General features: G+C 35.7%; 1 protein-coding gene across 1 annotated transcript in view; it reads left to right on the top strand.

The window, feature by feature from the left end:
* POLQ (DNA polymerase theta) overlaps positions 1-20,966 on the top strand; it is a 124,703-nt gene that overhangs the window by 23,075 nt on the left and 80,662 nt on the right. Inside the window, exons 11-15 of the mRNA XM_021692492.1 lie at positions 594-798; positions 1,113-1,255; positions 17,798-17,991; positions 19,305-19,429; positions 20,679-20,922. Coding sequence (XP_021548167.1) covers positions 594-798; positions 1,113-1,255; positions 17,798-17,991; positions 19,305-19,429; positions 20,679-20,922 — 911 coding nt within the window. The remainder of the gene's footprint in view (positions 1-593; positions 799-1,112; positions 1,256-17,797; positions 17,992-19,304; positions 19,430-20,678; positions 20,923-20,966) is intronic.

Genomic DNA, 20,966 nt, shown 5'->3' with positions numbered 1-20,966 from the left:
AACAAGCAAGCCCCAGAACAAAACACATAGCCATTTAATCAGTAAATGGTAAATGGTAAAACTATGTTTTGTGGTCATTAAAATGTGTAGGGTAGCTCTGTTTAGGATGATTTGGTGTGTTTCAATATGTATTAAATGGAAGAAGGCAAGGGAAAAATTAGTACATTTAATTAATTAGTATATTTAACATAGTTGTGGGAAGATGATTTCCACAGGACACAACTTCACACTGACTTCACTTTTTCTATACCCATTCCCATCCCCTTTCTGGATGGGAAATATTCAATACTAGCATTCCTATATGCCCACACATTTCAGAGGGAACTGTTGTTGTTAGTTCCTACATTTCAGATAGATAGTGATTCATTTATTTTCATTTATGAGAAAATATTGTGTCTACTTTTAAGGAAATTTTTGATGTTGTCAGTAAATGTTATCTACATGTATAATGAATGATGATGGAAGAGTTAATTAAGAATCTCTACATTAAGATGCCGAGAATATTTTAAGAGAACAAAATCACTTCTTTTATATCATGAGGGCTTGCATGTCTTGTTAAATGGTTACAAAAAATTTCAAACCTCTTTTATCAGATAATAGTTGGTGGAGTGGCAAGTACATCACAAGATATGCAGACTTATGCTTCTTGCACATTTTTGGCTGCAAGTATGAAAGAAGGGAAGCTGGGAATTCAGAAGAACCAAGATTCTTTTCAACTTGGAGCAATTGAGGCCTGTGTAATGTGGCTCCTGGAAAACGAATTCATCCAAATTACTGAAGCTAGTGATGGAACAGAAGGTAAATGTGACTTCTTAATTGCAGTTTACTCACTTTTTCATCTTTAGTGACTTAAGACTGCCTAGTAAAAGGAAATTGACTTTTCAAACACTCTAAAAGGAAACTGGTTTTTCAAGTGGTATATGAATCAATTTTAATGTCAGTGTTGCATTTAGCAACATCAGATAATTAGCATAGAATCTGCTCATAAATATCCATGCATTGGGCAAAATTTATCAGAGACTAAAAGGTTAATTACAGAATACAGAAAGACAGTGTTTTATTTTTATTTTTAACACTTGGTTCATTATTTCCCTATTCCCGCCCCCAACCAGGAAAAGTGTATCATCCAACACATCTCGGTTCAGCAACTCTTTCTTCTTCACTTTCTCCAACTGATACTTTAGATATTTTTGCTGACCTCCAAAGGGCAATGAAGGGCTTTGTTTTAGAGAATGATCTGCATATTGTTTATCTGGTAAGTTCTGTTTCCTTCACTATTGTGTTTGTGAAGTTGGGGAGAAAATGCATATATAGAATCCTGAACATTAAAGATACCCTAAGGGAACATCTTGTTTGTTTTCTTCGACTAGGGTAGTAGTGGTGGGAATAGAGACTAGGTAAGAAGAGAGTTGTTTTAAAGTAATAAGCTAAATGTTACAGTGGCCTTTTAATTTATTTGCCTACTTATCAATTTTCTCTAAACTTCTTTCAAAAAGGATTTGAGGTGCTTTATAAAAAACATATTTTATAATGTATAAGAATAGTAAAGGACAATTGAGATAATGGGAAATCGAAAATGAGATTATAATGTAAAACTCAAGCAAAAGTTGGTACATAAACATGCATGTCTTTAAGTCATGTACAGTTCCTGTAGCCAACTTTGGTTCTGAGTTTTCTAGCAACTACAGCAAAAAAGGAAGGCTTGATTAGTCTTGATAGGAAAAAAAACAAAACAAAACAAATTAGGAAAAGTGGTACCTGGTTGGCTTAGTCAGTAGAGCATGTGACTCTTGATGGAACACTATCAAGCAAAACAATGTATACATATTGGAATCCAAGATGGAGAAGATAGAAGATGGCAGAAAGTCTCTTTAAAGAAATAATGGCTAAAAATATCCCAAATATGGGGAAAGATATGGACATCTATGTACATGAAGCTAAAGGGGACCCCAAACAGATATAACCCAAAGAGGACTTCACTGGGACACATTATTATCAAACTGTCAAAAATGAAAGAATCAGAATTTTGAAAGCAGCAAGAGAAAAGATGCTTGTCGTATACAAGGAAACTCATGAGGCTTCTGGTGGATTTCTCAGGAGAAACTTTGCAGGCCTGGATTAATGGTATGATAAATTCAAAATACTTGAAAGAAAAAACTGCCAGTTAAGAATACTATGTGTGGCAGTGCTGTCCTTCAGAAACAAAGAGTGAAAGACTTTGCCAAACAAAAGCTGAGGATGTTCACCACCACTAGATGTGCTTTCTAAGAAATGGTAAAGGGAGTTCTTCATGCTGAAATGAAAGGATGCTAATTAACAATGTAAAAATACATGACTGTATAAAACTCACTGGTAAAGGTAAATTTCTAGTCAAATTCAGGTTTCTGAATGTAATAGTAGTTTGTAAATCACTTTTAACTTTATATAAAAGCTAACAAGAGACATATTAAAAATAACTATACCTAAGAGTTCTGCAGGAAGACTCAGAACTCACCTCCTACATGGAACCCACAATATTACACCTATTAATAGAACAATTCCTCCTGAAGAAGAAATGTGGGCTGACTTAACAGCTACCAAACAACCAAAGAGAACAACAAGAGAGATAGAGGTGTGGTAACAAAGGGAACCCCCACCCCCAATGCTGCAATGGTGAGGGATAGTATTGAGGGACCTGGAACAGATCCCTCTGTCCTTGTGCACAGAAAAACCATGGTTTAAAAGAGTAACTAGCATATAAGAGACAACACTAGAACTCTGCCAAGTGGTGGAGGAGTTGTGAGAAAGCTCTCCAGGTCAGAGAGACTAGAGAACAACATGGTTTATGTTCTCCTTGGAAGCCTGGACTGGAGCAGTGTCCAGACACCGTGGTGGGCATGTCTGGTCATCTCGGTGGACTTGTGACTTCAGTGAGTCCAGGGTCCACAGACCCACCCCAGCCCTAGATGCCCTGGCATGCAGAAGAAAAGCCACAGTTTTAGAGGGGAGAGAACTGCAGGATTGCTCCCTCCTCTTCCACCTTGAGGGTCCAGACCAGAGCAGGGTTTGGCCACCATAAGGGGCAGGGTTGGGTGCTGTAATTGGAGGGTTCTGACTCCATAAGTGGTGGGTCAGGTCATCAGAGAGACTTTGTGACCTCAGTAAGCCCACGGTCCTGAAGGCCACACCAGCCCCATTTGCATTGCGGCACAGAAGAAAAGCTACAGTTCAAAAGGGCTGAGGAATTGTGGGAGCATACTCTTCCCCTCCACCTTAAAAGCTCAGACTCGAGCACGGTCTGGCTCACTGTGAGCTTGCAACCTCAGTGAGTCCAGGGTCCGTAAGCCCATACCAGCTGTCGGGCTTAGAAAAAAGTTGCAGTTTTGTGTTGTTGTTTTTTATTTTTTTTAATTTTTACTTTTTTTTTTTAACTTTGAAAAGTTTGTCTTATTTTGTTTCAATTCTTTTCCTTTTCGGTTTCATTTTTTTTTTCTTTAATTCTCTCTGTAAAAAGCCAAATTTAAAAGAGTAACTAGTGTATACATCCACAGCTCGAGCCAGCCAACAAAGTCATCAAGGACACACAGTCTGTATAGGGGTCACCATACACAAGACAATTCCTTCAACTTTAGGAGATGTAGCAAGCCATTTCATCTAATCCATAGAAACAGACACAGAAAATCAAGTAAAATGAGAAGACAGAAGTATATGTTCCAAAAGAAAGAAAAAAACCTCAATAAAAGAATTAAATGAAACAGAGATAAGCAATATGCCTGATAAGGAATTTAAAGTAATGATTGTAAAAATACTCCCTGGGCTGGAGAAAAGAATGAAAGAATTTAGTGAGACCTTCAATAAAGTATAGAAAATATTGAATGAATCAGAACTGAAGAATACAATAACTGAAATAAAAAGCACACTAGAGGGAATCAACAGTGTTTAGAGGATGCAGAAGAAAATATCAGTGATCTGGAAGACAGGGTAATAGAAAACACACAAGTTGAACAGCAAAAAGAGAAAAGATTTTTTAAAAAGGAGGATAGATTAAGAGATCTGTTGAATAACAACAAGCAAATTCACCTTATGGGGTTCTAGACGAAGAAGAAAGAAAGGTTTAGAATACCTATTTGAAGAAATAATAACTGAAAAATCTCTCTAACCTAGGGAGGGAAATAGACATCCAAGTCCAAGAAGCACAGATAGTTCCAAACAAGATGAACTCAAGGAGGTCCATACTACAGCACATAATAATTAAAATGTCAAAGATTAAAGATAAAGAGAGAAATCCTAAAAGCAACAAGAGAGAAACAAAGTTACCTCCATGGGAAAACCTGTAAGACTACCTGTTGATTTTTCAGCAGAAGCTTTGCAAGCCAGAGGGGAGTGGCATGATATATTCAAAGTACATGAAAGGAAAATCCTACAACCAAGAATACTCCACCTGTTAAGATTATCATTCAGATTTGGAGGAGAGATAAAGAGTTTCCCAGACAAACAAGAAGTAAAGGAGTTTATCAAAACTAAAGTAACCTTACAAGAAATAATAAAGGGACTTCTTTAGGTAGAAAAGAAATGGCCATATTTGGACATAAGAAAAATATGAATAAAGAGATGTAAAATATGACAACATGTACATAAAATGTGGAGAAGGGAGTAGAAAGAGAAGAGGAAAAAGAAAAACATTGGCCATCAGATTAATATGGACTATTTACTTAGTATATTATATATGAATCTTATGGTAGCCACAAACCAAAAACCTATGATAGATACACAAAAAATAAAGAGAAAGAAAGCTAAACAAAACATTATAGATATTCATCATTCACAAAGAGAGCAAGAGAAGAACAACAAAGAAGAACCACAGAAACAACCGGAAAACCAATTTTTTATATTAAGTACAACAGTTTTTTAAATTAAGTATATACCTATCAATAATTACTTTAAATGTGAATGGCCTAAAAAAATAAACGTAAATGGCCTAAATGCTCCAATCAAAAGACATAGAGCAGTAGAATGGATAAAAAAACAAGACCAATCTATGTGCTGCCAAAAGAGACTTACCTCAAACCTAAAGACGCATATAGACTGAAAGTGAAGGGATGGCAAAACATTCACCATGCAAATGGAAGCAGAAAAAAAAAAAAGGGCCAGCAAACCAATACTGACATCAGACAAAATAGACTTCAAAACAAAGAATGTATGAGACAAAGAAAGATGTTTCATAATAAAGGGATCAATCCAGCAAGAGGATGTAACAATTGTAAATATCTAGATGCCTAACACTGGAGCATCTAAATACACAAAGCAAATATTTTTTTTTAAAGATTTTATTTATTTATTTGACAGAGAGAGACACAGCGAGAGAGGGAACACAAGCAGGGGGAGTGGGAGAGGGAGAAGCAGGCTTCCCGCCAAGCAGGGAGCCTGAAGTGGGGCTCAATCCCAGGACCCTGGGACCATGACCTGAGCCGAAGGCAGATGCTTAACGACTGAGCCACCCAGGCACCCCTATATAAAGCAAATATTAATGGACATGAAGAAAGAAATTGATGGTAATACAATAATAGCAGGGGACTTTAATCCTCCACTTGCTTCAATGGAGAGATCATTCAGACAGAAAATTAATAAGGAAACAATGTCTTTGAATGAGACATTGGACCAGATGTTCATAACATATACAGAACATTCCATCCCAAAACAAAAGAATACACATTCTTATCAAGTGCACATGGAACATTCTCCAGAATAGATCACATATTAGACCATAAAACAAGCCTCAATAAATTTAAGAAGATTGAAATCATAGCATGAATCTTTTCTGACCACAACAGTTTGAAACTAGAAATAAATCACAAGGAAAAAAAACACAAACACATGGAGACTAAACAACATGATACTAAACAATTAATGGGTCAATGAAGCAATCAGAGAAGAAACCAAAAAGTACATAGAGACCAATGAATGTGAAAACACAATGGTCCAAAATCTCTGAGACAGTGAAAGCAGTTCTAAGACGAAAGTATATAGCAATACAGGCTTTCCTGAAAAAGCAAAAAAAAATCTCAAATAAACAACCTAACGTTATGCCTAAAGGAACTAAAAAAAACAAAAAAACCAAATATTCTTTTTTTTAAAGATTTATTTATTTATTTTAGAGAGCATGAGCGAGTATGGGGAGGGGCAGAGGGAGAGAGAAACGTTAGTGCACTCCTTGCTGAGCTCGGAGCCTGATGCAGGGCTTGATCCCACAACCCCGAGATCATGATCTGAGCCAAAGCCAAGAGTTAGACACTTAACCGACTGTGCCTCCCAGGGGCCCATTTTATTTTTGGTTATGTTTTTAAGATAACTGTGGCAATTTCTTAAAATAAGACAATGATGAAATTTGCCACATCAATTGACTCACTGATGATTTCTCTGTAGCATGTGATGCTGTTTGATAGCATTTTACCCACAAGTAGAAATTCTTTCAAAATTGGAGTCAGTCCTCTCAAACCCTGCCACTGTTTTATCAACTAAGTTTATGTCATACTCTAAATCCTTTGTAGTCATTTCAACAGTCTTCATAGCATCTGCACCAGGAGTAGTTTCTATCTCAAGAAACCACTTTCTTTCCTCATTCATTCAAGTTTTATCAAGAGATTGCAGCAATCCAGTTACATCTTCAGGCTCCAGTTCTAATTCTAGTTCTCTTGCTATTTCCCCCACATCTGCCCTTTCTTCCTCTACTGGAGTCTTGGACCCTCAAAGTCATCCATGAGGGTTGGAGTTAACTTCTTCTAAATTCCTGTTAATGCTAATATTTTGACCTCTTCCTGTGAATCACAAATGTTTTTATGGCACCTAGAATGGTGAATCCTTTCTACAAAGTTCTCAATGTACTTTGCCCAGATCCATCTGAGGAATAACTGTCTTTGACAGTGATAGCCTTATGAAATATACAGTTCTTAAAGAGTAAGAATTGAAAGTCAAATTTATAATTGACCCTTGAACAACATGGGTTTGAACTTTGCAGGTCCACTTGTACATGGATTTTTTTCAATGAATATAGCACAGTACTGTGTATTTTCTTAACATTTTATTTTCTCTAACTATATCGTAAGAATACAGTATATAATACATATAGCATAAAATATGTGTTAATCAACTGTTTCTGTTACTGGTAAGGCTTTCTGTCAACAGTAGGCTATGAGCAGTTAAGTTTTTGGGGAGTCAGAAGTTATACACAGATTTTCAACTACATGAGCAGTTGGTACCCCAACCCCACATTGTTTAAGCATCATCTATACTCCTTGATCCATGGACTGCAGAATGGATACTCTGTTAGCAGGCAGGAAGACAGCATTTATCTTGTACATCTCCGCCAGAGCTCATGGGTGACCAGGTGCATTGTCTGCAGTAATTGGAAAGGGATCTTTTTTTCTGAGTAGGTGTCAACAGTGGGTTTAAAATACTCAGTAAATCATGTTGTGAACAAATGTGCTGTCATCTAGGCTTTGCTGTTCCATTTATAGAGCACAGACAGAGTAGATTTAGCATAATTCTTAAGGGCCTTGGGATTTTTGGAATCAGCACTGGCTTCAACTTCAAGTCTCTAGTTGCATAATCCCCTAACTAGAGTCATCCTGTGCTTTGAAACTTTGAAGCCAGGCATTGACTTCTTTCTAGCTGTGAAAGTCCTAAATGGCTTTTTCTTCTACTAGAAGGCTATTTTGTCTACATTGAAAATCTGTTGTTTCGTGTATCCACGTTTATTAATTAGCTAGATCTTCTGGGTAACTTGCTGCAGCTTCTACATCAGCACTTGCTGCTTCACCTTGCACTTTTGTGTTATGTTTAAGCTTCTTCCCTTAAACCTCATGACCCAACCTCTGCTAGCTTCCAGCTTCTCTTGGATAGCTTCCTCACTTCTTTCAGCCTTCATAGTATAGAAGAGTTAGAGACTTGCCCTGGATTAGGCTTTGGCTTAAGGGAGTGTTGTGGCTGTTTTGATCTTCTATCCAGAGTACTGAAATTTTCTCCACATCAGCAATAAGGCTGTTTCACTTTCTTATCATTTGTGTGTTTAGTGGAGTAGTATTTTTAATTTAAATATTCAGGAACTTTTCCTTTGCAGTCACAGCTGGGCTAGCGGAAGAAGCCTAGCTTTCGGCCTGTCTCAGCTTTTGACATGCCTTCTTTTTTTTTTTTTCCCCAAAGATTTCATTCATTTTATTTGAGAGAGAGAGAGTGAGAGAGAGCAGGAGCAGGGGGGAGAGGGAGAAGCAGACCTTTCTCCACTTTTTAAACAAGATTTATTTATTTTAGAGCGTGTGAGGAGGGGGAGGAGCACAATAAAGTGAAGCACATAAAACAAGATATTCCTTTTTTGCTTTATAAATATTACCAAGCACATATGTATATTTTTACTCTACCTTCTTTCTTATACGGAAGATAGTATGCTGTGTACCTTTTTTGTACCATCTTTGTTTCTTAACAATATACCTTGAAAATCACTCTGTGTCAGTTCATGGAGATTTTTAATTCTTTTAAAAAATATCTGTATAACTCCATTGTGTGTATACCAGTATTTATTCAATCAATTCTCTATTGATGGACATTTGGGTTGTTTCCAATATTTCGTTGTGGCAAGTGCTCCTACAGTGAATAACTTTGGTTCATATATTGTTTAGGTTTGATGGGGGTTTATCTTTAGGAAAGAATCCCTAAAGTACAATTGCTGGATAAATTATAAAGGCATATATAATTTTGGTTTTACAAAATTGTCCTCTGTAAGATTTGTATCATTTTCCAATTTTAACAGCACTATATGAGAATAGTTATTTTTCCACAACCTGATGAATGTATTGTCAAGCTTTTATACTTTTTAGTATAGTTTTAATTTATATTTTTAAAAAATATGAATAAAATTGAACATTTTTTCCATTTGTTAAAGGACAGTATGTTTTTTCCCCCCATGAATTGTCCATGTCTTTTGTTTATTTTTCTTCTGTGTTTTGGTCTTTTTTTTTTTTTTAAAGATTTTATTTATTTATTTGAGACAGAGAGAATGAGAGAGAGAGAGAGAGAGCACATGAGAGGGGGGAGGGTCAGAGGCAGAAGCAGGCTCCCTGCCGAGCAGGGAGCCCCATGCGGGACTCGATCCAGGGACTCCAGGATCATGACCTGAGCCGAAGGCAGTCGCTTAACCAACTGAGCCACCCAGGTGCCCTATGTTTTGGTCTTTTTCTTAAGTTTTAAAGGTTATTTTATATATTAGGAAGAGTAGTGCTTTGTGGTTTAAGTTGAAAGTATTTTTCTCCTAGTTTTTTTTTTTTTTTAAAAGATTTTATTTATTTATTTGAGACAGAGAGAATGAGAGAGACAGAGAGCACATGAGAGGGGGGAGGGTCAGAGGGAGAAGCAGGCTCCCTGCCGAGCAGGGAGCCCGATGCGGGACTCGATCCCGGGACTCCAGGATCATGACCTGAGCCGAAGGCAGTCGCTTAACCAACTGAGCCACCCAGGCGCCCCTCTCCTAGTTTTTATGTGGCTTTGACTGTATTTATTGTGTATTTTACATCACATTTTTCTAAAAATGTAGTTGAATTTGTGAGCTTTTGTATCAGTGAGAAATGCTTTTCTTGCTCTAAGATTATAAAGGAATTCTCTTACATTTTCTTCAAGTAATTGCGTATGGTTCCCTTCTTTTGAGCTATGTTCCATTTGGAATTTATTCTAGTACAGTAGTCACTCCTTATTCATGGGGGATACATTCCAAGACCACCAGTGGTTGCCTGACACCTGGATAGTATTGAATCCTGTGTATATTTTTTTTCCTATACCTACATACCTATGATAAAGTTTAATTTATAAATTAGGCACAATAAGAGATTAGTAACAATAGAACAGTTATAACATAATAAGCTTTGTGAATGTGATCTTTCTCTCAAAATATGTTATTTACTGTACTCACCCTTCTTATGATGTGAGATAATAAATTGCCTATGTAATGAGATGAAGTGAGGTGAATGCTATTGGCATTGTGATGTAGCATGAAGCTACTATTGACCTTCTAATGATATATTATCTGTTTCTGGACCATGGTTAACTGTGGATAACTAAAACCATGGAAAGTGAAATCACAGATAAGCCAGGGGCTACTGTATATTTTATTTTTTATCTTATCTTTTTTTTTGATAGTCGCAATCTGTAGTCACAGTTTCATTTATTAAAAGGTTTATTTACACACAACAAATGAAAAATTTTCTTCAGCTTTTATCTTTTTTCTCCATTTTTTATTTTTTTATTTATTTTTTTTATTTATTTATTTTTTTAAAGATTTTATTTATTTTTTAGAGAGCGAGTGAGAGAGAAATAGCATGAGAGGGGAGAGGGTCAGAGGGAGAAGCAGGCTCCCCGCTGAGCCGGGAGCCCGATGTGGGACTCGATCCCAGGACCCTGGGATCATGACCTGAGCCGAAGGCAGACGCTTAACCATCTGAGCCACCCAGGCGCCCTTTCTCCATTTTTTAAACAAGGTTTATTTATTTTAGAGCATGTGAGGAGGGGGAGGAGCAGAGGGAGGGAGAGAGAAGGAGAGAGAGAGAAAGAGAGAGAGAGAGAGAGAGAAAGAAGCAGACTCCCTACTGAGCACAGAGCCCAACGCAGGGCCTCATCCCATGACCCTGAGGTCACAACCTGAGCTCAAATCAAGAGTTGGAGCTGAAACAACATTTGGAGCTGAACCAACTCAGCCACCCAGGGCACCCCTCCTTCTTTTTTAAGTTCATTGGTCTTATTCATGAAAAGGAATGTTTCTCTATTTCTTTAAGTCTATTTTTGGGCCTCCAAGAGTCTTCTGAAAATTTTCTCATACAGAATTTGAATATGTATTTTTAAATTACATATATTTAAAATAAATTTTTAATTAAAATTAAAATTTTTAATTTTTAAAATCGCTTTGTTGCAATATGGTTCACAGCATATTTACACTTACACATTTAAAGTGTAAGTCAGTGATTTTTAGTATATTCACAGAGTTGTGCAATTATCACCACTATCTAATTTCAGAACATTTTCATCACCCCAGAAAGAAGCCCTGTATGCATCAGCAGTCACTCCCAAATTTTCTCCAATCTCCTCATTCTCCCTTAGTCCTAAGCAACCACTAATGCAATGCAACCACTAATGCTGTTTCTATAGACTTTCCTATTCTGGGATCATATAATACATGGTCTTTTATGACTGGTTCCTTTCTCTTAGCATGATGTTTTCAAGTTTTGTCTATGGCATAACATGTATCCTTTTCTTTTCTATTTTGGAAAACTTTTTTTTAAAAAATTGAGTATAAAAAATTTGAGTATAGTTGACACATGATGTTACATTAGTTTCAGGTATACAACATAGTGATTCAACAACTCTGTATTTTGCTGTGCTCACCACAAATGTTAACTACCATCTGTCACCATGCAATGCTATTACAATATCATTGACTATATTCCTTATGCTGTACCTTTTATTCCTGTGACTTACTTCATAACTGGAAGCCTGTATCACCCACTCCTCTTCACTCATTTTGCCTACCCCACCACCCCTCTTCCCTCTGGCAACTATTAGTTTTCTCTATTTATATGTCTGATTCTGCTTTTTTGTTTGTTTATTCATTTATTTTGTTTTTTAGATTCCACATATAAATGAAATCATAGGGTATTTGTCTTTCTCTGACTTATTCCACTTAGCATTATATAATCTAGATCTGTCCATGTTACAAATGGCAAGATCTCATACTTTTTTATGGCTGAGTAATATTTCATTGTATATGTGTATCACATCTTCTTTATCCATTCATCTGTTGTTGGACACTTGGGCTACTTCTATATCTTCACTATTGTAAATAATGCTGCAATAAAGTGTGTATCAGGGGTGCCTGGGTGGCTCAGTCGTTAAGTGTCTGCCTTCGGCTCAGGTCATGATCCCAGGGTCCTGGGATCGAGCCCTGCATCAGGCTCCCAGCTCCGTGGAAAGCCTGCTTCTCCCTCTCTCTCTCCCCCTGCTTGTGTTCCCTCTCTCGCTGTGTCTCTCTCTGTCAAATAAATAAATAAAATCTTAAAAAAAAAAAAGTTTGTATCAGTTCTTAAGTCCTTTATATTGCAGAATAATATTCCATTGTATGGATGTACTGCATCTCTACTTATCCATTCATCAATTAATGGACATTTGATATATCTTTTATTTTTGGCTATTATGAATAATGCTGCTGTGAACATTCGTGTACAAGTCTTTACATGGACATATGTTTCAAATTCTCTTGGGTATATCCCTAGGAGTAGAACTGTTGGGTTATATGGTAACTTTATTTTTAACATTTTGAGAGTTTTGAAACTCCTCAAAAACATCTGGATAATATTATATTTCCACCAGCAATGTACATGGGTTCCTATCCTTTACATCTTCTCCAATGCCTGTTTTTATTTCTCTTTTTGAATATATCCTTATGAGTATGCAGTGCTCTCTTATTATACTTTGGACTTGCATTTCCTTAATGGCTAATAATGTTGAGCATCTTTTCATGTGTTTATTGATATGAATATCTTAGAAAAATATTCAGATCCTCTGCCATTTTTAATTTTTTTTTTATTATTGAGATGTGTTTTTTATCTATTCTAGATACAAGTCTTTTTTCAGATACAGGATTTAGAAAAATTTTCTTCCATTCTGTGGGTTGTCTTTTCATGTTCTTGATGATGATTTTTGAAGCACAGAAGTTGTGAGTTTTGGTCAGTTTATCAATTTTTTTTCTTTTGGTGTCATATCTGGAAATCTATGTAACTCAGTTTCACAAGGATGCACTCCTATGTTTTCTTCTGAGTTTTATAGTTTTATCTTACATTGACACATATGGTCCACTTGGACTTTTGTGACTGATGTAAGATGGGGATCTAACTTCATTCCTTTTCATGTGCATATCCAGGTGTCCCTGCTCCATTTGTTGAAAATCCATTAATTTTCTTGTCATCCTTGTCAAAAATCAATTGATCATGAATGTGGGGGTTTATTTCTGGGCTTTCAATTCTATTTCATTGATCTATATTTATCCTTATGCTGATACTGTACTGTTTTGATCACTGTAGCTTGGTAGTAAGTTTTGAAATCAAGAAATGTGAGCCCTCTAATTTTGTGTTCTTGGAAAAAATTTTTCACCATTCTGGGTCATTTGCATTTCCTTATAAATTTTAGGATCATCTTGCTGATTTCTGCAAAGAAGCCAGGTTAATTTTGATAGGGATTGTGTAGAATTGGTAGGTCAATTTGGGAAATATTGCCATCTTAACAATATTAAGTTTCCCAGTCCTTGCAGATAGGCTGTCTTTTTCATTTGCTTAGGTCTTTAATTTCTTTCAAAAATTTTTAGTTTTCAGAGTACAAGTTTTGTATTTTTTTGTTAAGCTTATTGCTAAGCATTTTATTCTTTTTCATGCTATCATAAATGGAATTTATTTCTTAATCACATTTACAGATTGTTTATTAAAGTATACATAAAAACATGTTTTTTTATATTGATCTTGTATCATGTAACCTATTAAACTTGTTCATTAATTTTAATAGTATTTTTATGCATTTCTCAGGATTTTCTATATACAAGATCATGCCATCTGCAAATAGAGATAGTTTTGCTTCTTCCTTTCCAGTCTGGATGTCTTTTATTTACTTTTCTTTTTCCTAATTGACCATTAGAATCACCAATAAAATATAGAATAGAAGTAGCAACAGCAGACATGTTGTTTTGTCCTTATCTTGGGGCAAAAGTATTCAGTTTTTCACCATTAATCTTGGTGTTAGTTGTGGGTTTTTTGCAGGTGGCCTTTATTAGGTTGAGGAAGTTCCTTTCTATTGCTAGTTTGTTGAGTGTTTTTATCATGAGAGGTTATTAGATTTGTCAAGTGTTTTTGCCACATCTGTTGAGATCATCATGTGGTTTTGTCCATTTTATTGATATAGTGTATTACATTAATTGATTTTCAGATATTAATCTTGGATTTTCTGGGTAAATCCCACTTTGTTATTTGTATAATACTATTTATCTGTTGCTAATATTTTACTGAGGATTGTTGTATCTATATTTATTAGATAGATTGTCTGTAGTTCTCTTTTCTCATGATGACTTTGTGTGGTTTTGAGGAAGAATTTGTGAAAGATTGCTGTATTTCTTATTTAAACATTTGATAGATTTCACCAAACTATTTGGGCCTGGACTTTTCTTTGGAGTAAATTTATTACTAACTCAACCTCTTGTAATAGGTCTATTCATATCTCTTGTTTTTTCCTGAATCAATTTTGGTAGTTTGTATGTTTCCAGGAATTTGTTCATTTCATCTAGATTATCTAATTTGTTGGTATTCAGTTCACATTATTTCCTTATAACCCCATCCTTTTTTCCTCTGTACATTCAATAGTGGTGTCCCTTCTTCCATTTCTGACTTTAGTAATTTAAGTCTTCTCTCTTATTTCTGGATCAGTCTAGCTAAAGGTTTTTTCAATTTTGTTGATCTTTTTAAAGCACTGTTAAAAGTATTTAAACAAGGAGGCCATTAGACAGAGGTGACTCTAATGCCTTGGTAGTTTACATAAGCAAACCAAAACTTAAGCCAGAGGCAGTACACTCAAATCCAAGAAATTTAAACTAGAGAACAACTAATCACAGCCAATGAGGCTTCCCCAAATAAGGCAAGTGCTTAAGCTATAACCAAAGAATTGCTTTGTTTTGCTTTGCTTCAGTATCTTCTCTATAAAAACTTTGCTCCTATCTCCTGTTAGTGGAGGGCTTCTAACCACCTTTGGTTTGGCACTGCCCAATTCAAATCAGTGTATGCTCAAATAAACTCTTGCAAAATTTTATGTGCTTCAGTTTGCCTTTTACCAGAATGAATTTTTGTTTAGTTGATTTTTCTTTATTATTTTTGACTTTCTACTTCATTAATTTCTGCTCTTTATTATTTTCTTCCTTCTTCCTTTGGGTTTTACTTTGTCCTTCTACTTGCAAGTGTCTTAATGTGGAAGATTAGTGTATTGATTTGAGACCTTATTTTTTTTAATGTAGACATTTATAGCTATACATTTTCCTCAAAATACTACTTTTACTGCATCCTGTGATAAATTTGGTATATAATGTTTTCATTTGTTATATTCACTTATTTCAAGGTATTTTACAATTTCTATTATGATTTTCCCTGACCCACTGTTATTAGTAGTTTCTTGTTTAATTCCCACATTGTGAATTTCCAAATTTTTTGTCATTTATTTCTAATTTCATTCCATTGTCAGGAAACATATGTTGTGTAATTTTAATATTTAGACACACACACACATGTATATATAAGTATACACACGTATATATTAAGCAATCTCTACACCAAACGGGCTTTTACCTACAACCTTGAGATCAAGAGTCACACATTCCACTGACTGAGCCAGCCAGGCGCGCTTACACTTTTATATGTTGAAGCTTGTTTTATTGCCCGCATATGTTCTATCCTGGAGAATGTTCTGTGTGTTCAAGAAGAATGTGCACTCTTTTTTTTTTAAACACAATTCTCTCTTTAAAGAGTTTTTTTTTTTAAGATTTTATTTATTTGAGAGAGAGAGAGCATGAGCATGAGCAGCGGGGAGGGGCAGAGGGAGAGAGAGAAGCAGACTCCCTGCTGAGCAGGGAGCCTGATGTGGGGCTCGATCCCAGGACCCCAGACCGTGACCTGAGCTGAAGGCAGATGTTCAACCGACTGAGCCACCCAGGTGCCCTGAATGTGCACTCTTGTTGGACGGAGTTCTACAAATGTCTGCTAGGTCTAGTTGATTTAGAATGTTATTTTAGAAGATTAAGTTGATCTGCTTATTTGTTCTATCCATTGTTGAAAGTTAGGGTATTTAAGTCTTCAACTATTATTTTTGAATTGTCTGTTTCTCTCTTCATTTCTTCCAAGTTTTGTTCAGGTATTTTGGCACACTGTATATATTTATAGTTGTTTATATGTACTTGATTGATTGATCCTTTTATCATTATAGAATGTTCCTCTTATTTTTATTAACATTTTTTAACATTCTATTTTATGTGCTATTAGTATGGCCACTCCATATTTATTATGGTTGTCATTTGCATGATACTTTCCCTTTTCCCTTCCTTTTACTTTTGCCCTATTTGTATTTTTGTATCTATATTGTGTCTCTTACAGACAACATATAGTTGGATTCTGGTTTTTTATGTAGTCTGTTAATCTACCTTTGGTTATTTAACCCATTCACATTTAATGTTATTAGTAACATGGAGTAACAGCTATGTTTTGTCTTATTTTCTATTTATCTTATGTCCTTTTTGTTCTGTACATTTTTTTATGGATTTCTTTTGAATTAAGTGAATATTTCCTAGTATAACATTGTAATTTATTTAATTAATTTTTCTCTATTTTTTGAAGTTATTCCCAGTTACAATACAGCTTAAAATTTATACTAACATAATTGCAGTGAGATATAGAAACATAATTCTTGAATAGTGCTATTCTTTTTTGTGCTATTACTGTTATACATGTACCTCTATAGGTGTCACAAACCCAGTAGTACATTGTTATTATTTATATAATTTTATGTCTTTAAAGAAGGTGAGAGGAGAGAAAAATGTATATTTGTAGAGCTTGTTACATTAAAATTCTTATGATTTGTGTTTTTCTTTATTTGTTCCTTGGATTTTAGTTACTATCTCTTGTCATTTCCTTGCTCCAATACAGCTTTGCTCTGTTAACTCTAAACAGAGCAAAGAGAAATTTTATTTAAGTAAAAAATGAGTTTATGCAGGAATAGCAGAGGAATTACAGTTTTTTTTGCATAGTCTCTGTTGATATATCTTCATGTTTTCTCATTCTTCTGCCAGCTTGCTTCTAATGTTGAGCTCTATAGTGAATTATTTATTTCAGTTGTTATACTCTTCACCTTCAGAATTTCCAATTTTTAATATTTATTTATTTATTTATTTATTTGACAGAGAGAAACACAGCGAGAGAGGGAACACAAGCAGGGGGAGTGGGAGGAGGGAGAAGCAGGCCTCCTGCTGAACAGGGAGCCTGATACGGGGCTTGATCCTAGGACCCCGGGATCATGACCCAAGCCGAAGGCAGGTGCTTAATGACTGAACCACCCAGGCGCCCTATCCATTTGTTTTTTTTTAATCCTTTCCTTTTATTTTTATTCTCTACTTGATGAGACATTGTCATCATACCTTCCTTTACTTCATTTAGCATGTTTTTCTTTTGTTCTTTGACCATATTTGTCTACTTTGAAGTCTTTGACATTCCCAACATCTGGAATCTCTCAAAGGTGTTTCTTTTGCAAGCTTTTTCCCTTGTGTTTGGGATACACATTCCTGTTTCTTTTCATGTCTCATAGTTTTTATTGTTGTTGTTGAACCCTGGATATTTTAGATAATATAGCAGTAGTGAATATTGATTCCTCCTTTCCTTCCCTCCGTTTTCTCTTCTCCTGATCCTGATTCTTTCTTGGAAATCAGAAAATACTTAAGATTGTACTTAGTGTCAGAATGTTGAGATTAAAAGTATCTGTGATTAAAGTTCTTGGATTCTGTAAAATCCAGTTCGTATGCTCAATGGTCTCTTTTCTTTTGGTTATTGAGTTGTTTGTGAATAAATGAAATTTCCATATAAATGAGATATTATCACATTTAGAAATTTTTCCAAATGCTGAGGCCTTTGTTTTTAATATAAAGTCTACTTTTATAGTTTTATTCCTTTTGTAATGCAATAATTTAGCTAATGAATGATGCTTCTTCCCTTAGGTTACACCTATGTTTGAGGATTGGACTACTATTGATTGGTATCAATTTTTCTGTTTATGGGAGAAATTGCCAACTTCTATGAAACGGGTGGCAGAGCTAGTGGGAGTTGAAGAAGGGTTCTTGGCTCGCTGTGTGAAAGGAAAAGTCATAGCCAGAACTGAGAGACAGCAACGCCAGATGGCCATCCATAAAAGGTAAATACCAAGGAGCCTTGACTGTCCAGTATTTAAAACAGTTTTGGATATATACTAGTTGTTCAGTTTACTATAGTCACTTTCATTATCATCAAAATCAAAGTTTTAGGGCGCCTGAGTGGCTCAGTCAGTTAAGCATCTGCCTTTGGCTCAGGTCATGATCCCAGGGTCCTGGGATGTAGCCCTGCATCGGGCTCTCTGCTCAGTGGGGAGTCTGCTTCTCCTTCTCCCTCTGCCTCTCTCCCCGGCTTGTGCTCTCTCACACTCACTCTCTCAAATAAGTAAAATCTTAACAAAAAAATAAAGTCAAAGTTTTGGTTGAGTAAATTGTCACTTTCTTGTGTTTACTGAATTTATCAATATTTCAATTTCTCCCTTAATGCTTGTTTAGAAGCCATTATAGATGAAGACCTTTTAAAGTAGAACATTTAAGGGACACCTGGGTGTTTTAGTCACTTAGGCATCTGCCTTCAGCTTAGGTCATGATCCCAGCATTCTGGGATCACACCCAACGTCAGGCTCTCTGCTCAGCGGGGAGCCTGCTTCTCCCTCTCCCTCTGCCTGCCTCTCTCCGTGCTTGTGCTCTCTTTCTCTCTCATTCTGTCAAAATAAATAAAAATAAAATATTAAAAAAATAAAGTAGAACATTTATTTATTTCCTTTCCTTAAAGATTTGAATTAGAACTGACAACTTAGCATAGCTTCATTTGAGGATATGCTTTGTATCATTATTATAAATGATTGATTATTACCATGGAAGAGCAAATTAAAAGATTCAGATGGGGAAATTGAATCACTGAGCTTCTTTGAAATATAATAAAATTATTTTCTTAATGGTAGTCTCTAGTAAATTATTTATAACATAAATGTAAATTTTATAAGGATTTATATACTTGGATTATTTGTGGCACTATTGCTGTTCAAGTCAATACTGGTTTTTCAAATTCTCTCATTTTTTTGATATATGAGTAGGTGATCATATAACTGTATCAAATGTTCTTTTAATTTTTTGTGCCATTCTATTTCTTGAACCAAGTCTTATTTCTTGAAATTAGTTAGCAATATGAAAATATGGAGGAGATCTTTTTGTTATATAAATATTAGTTCCTTGCTTTGCTATAGTACTAATGTATGTCAGAATTTATTTGATAAACATTGAGCTCAGTCTTTGTCCACTAATCCTATATCCTATTAGGCATCTTCTCAGAGTGTATAAATCCTCTCTTGCCTTTTTGCTTCTTTCTTGTTTCTCAGCATATGTTATATCTTCATTGTAGACATCTCTTACATACTTATGGTGATTTACTTTCCAGGTTTTTTACCAGTCTTGTGCTATTAGATTTAATCAGTGAAGTTCCCTTAAAGGAAATTAACCAGAAATACGGATGCAGTCGTGGACAGATTCAATCTTTACAACAGTCAGCTGCTGTTTATGCAGGTCAGTTAAACAAGGGTTTCCACATTTATTTGAGACTCTGTGGTTTGAGGTCAAGTTAAGATTACTTTTTTTTTCAAATTCCATTTTATTTTAGGCTTCTCTAAAAGTGAGGGGATCGTGGGAAGCCTAATTGTCATCATCAGAACACCTAAAACTGTGGCTTCTCTGGGTTCAGTTATCCTGCTCCAGAAGATTGGCAGCTAGCTGAGTGTCTGGACCTTAGTCCCCCTCTATTACTTAGCAACTGCTGACCATCCTCCCTTTCTGTTTGTTTTTTTTTCCGTTTTCCCTGTTACAGGAAGAAATAGACACTAAGTTGTCAACAGTTTCCTTTATCTCATCAAGTTACTGATTAATATTTGTTATTGAGTAGGAGGATGGCAAATGGATAGGAATTTCTGGATTTCTCTTGGACTGTTCTAAATATCTCTTCTCTAGGGAAGCACTGGTCTCTCCTTAATAAAACTAAACTCCTGTCTCTAAGCTAGGCAAACAGTTCTGGGTCTGATTTTACCAAGAAATCCTCATAAGCCCTGGGCTGCTGGAGAGTGTGTGGATTTATATGTGTAAAAGGTTTCATTGTGAAGGTGTGTGCATATGTGAGCATACTGAGGGAAAGATGGGAGGAGAAGGTCATAAGAAGGGAGAGACTCTTCAACTCATTGGCATGAAAGATCTCAAATTGCCTGTAGGGTGAATGTTCTCATAGGGAAGTGATTTTCTTAATGACTTGGCATTGGCTATTCTGCCTCTTTATTTCATGAGGGAATAGCTATTGCGCTAGGCAACATTTCCTTGAAGAAAATATCAGTGGGGAGCTTCGCTTTTTGTCCTCTCAGCACTTGAACATTTAAATAAACTCTCTTATTTTTCTGTAGTTGAAAAAAGTCCCTCACCTGTTTTTAAGAATTCTCTCTTCCTTTAAAAAAAGGAAGGAAGAAAGAAAGAATGAGAGAGAGGAATAAAGTCGAGTGAGGGCTTTTTGTTTGTTTTGTGTTAACATGCTCTACCTCAGTTGTTTCAAATATCAAGTTCATGATTAAGAATAGGTGACATTTAATGTGTTTAGCCCTTTTATTGACCAATTAGCTAGGCCCTTAACATGTGTCTACTATCCTGTTAACTTACACTTTGTGCCTCTTAAACTTTACAATTCTGCAAGTAAACAACACAACAAAAGTAAATCTAAAGAAATAGAGAATTATCTATAAAGAATTTTAATTCACTAAACATTCTATAATTATTCTAGGGATGATTACAGTATTTTCCAACCGCCTGGGCTGGCACAACATGGAACTACTACTTTCTCAATTTCAGAAGCGTCTTACATTTGGCATCCAGAGGGAGCTGTGTGACCTGGTCCGGGTGTCCGTACTTAATGCACAGCGAGCCAGGTTCCTCTATGCTTCTGGCTTTCTTACTGTAGCAGATCTCGCCAGAGCAAATATTGCGGAGGTGGAGACTGTTCTGAAAAATGCTGCTCCCTTTAAGAGGTAAGAAAGCACCCCTAACCTAGTAGTTATTAAATGAAAGATCA

Source organism: Neomonachus schauinslandi, chromosome 1, assembly GCF_002201575.2.
Source record: "Neomonachus schauinslandi chromosome 1, ASM220157v2, whole genome shotgun sequence".
In the NCBI taxonomy this organism is placed as follows: Eukaryota; Metazoa; Chordata; class Mammalia; order Carnivora; family Phocidae; genus Neomonachus; species Neomonachus schauinslandi.
The sequence above is the reverse complement of the archived record's forward strand: the minus strand, read 5'-3'. Positions and strand labels throughout refer to the sequence as shown.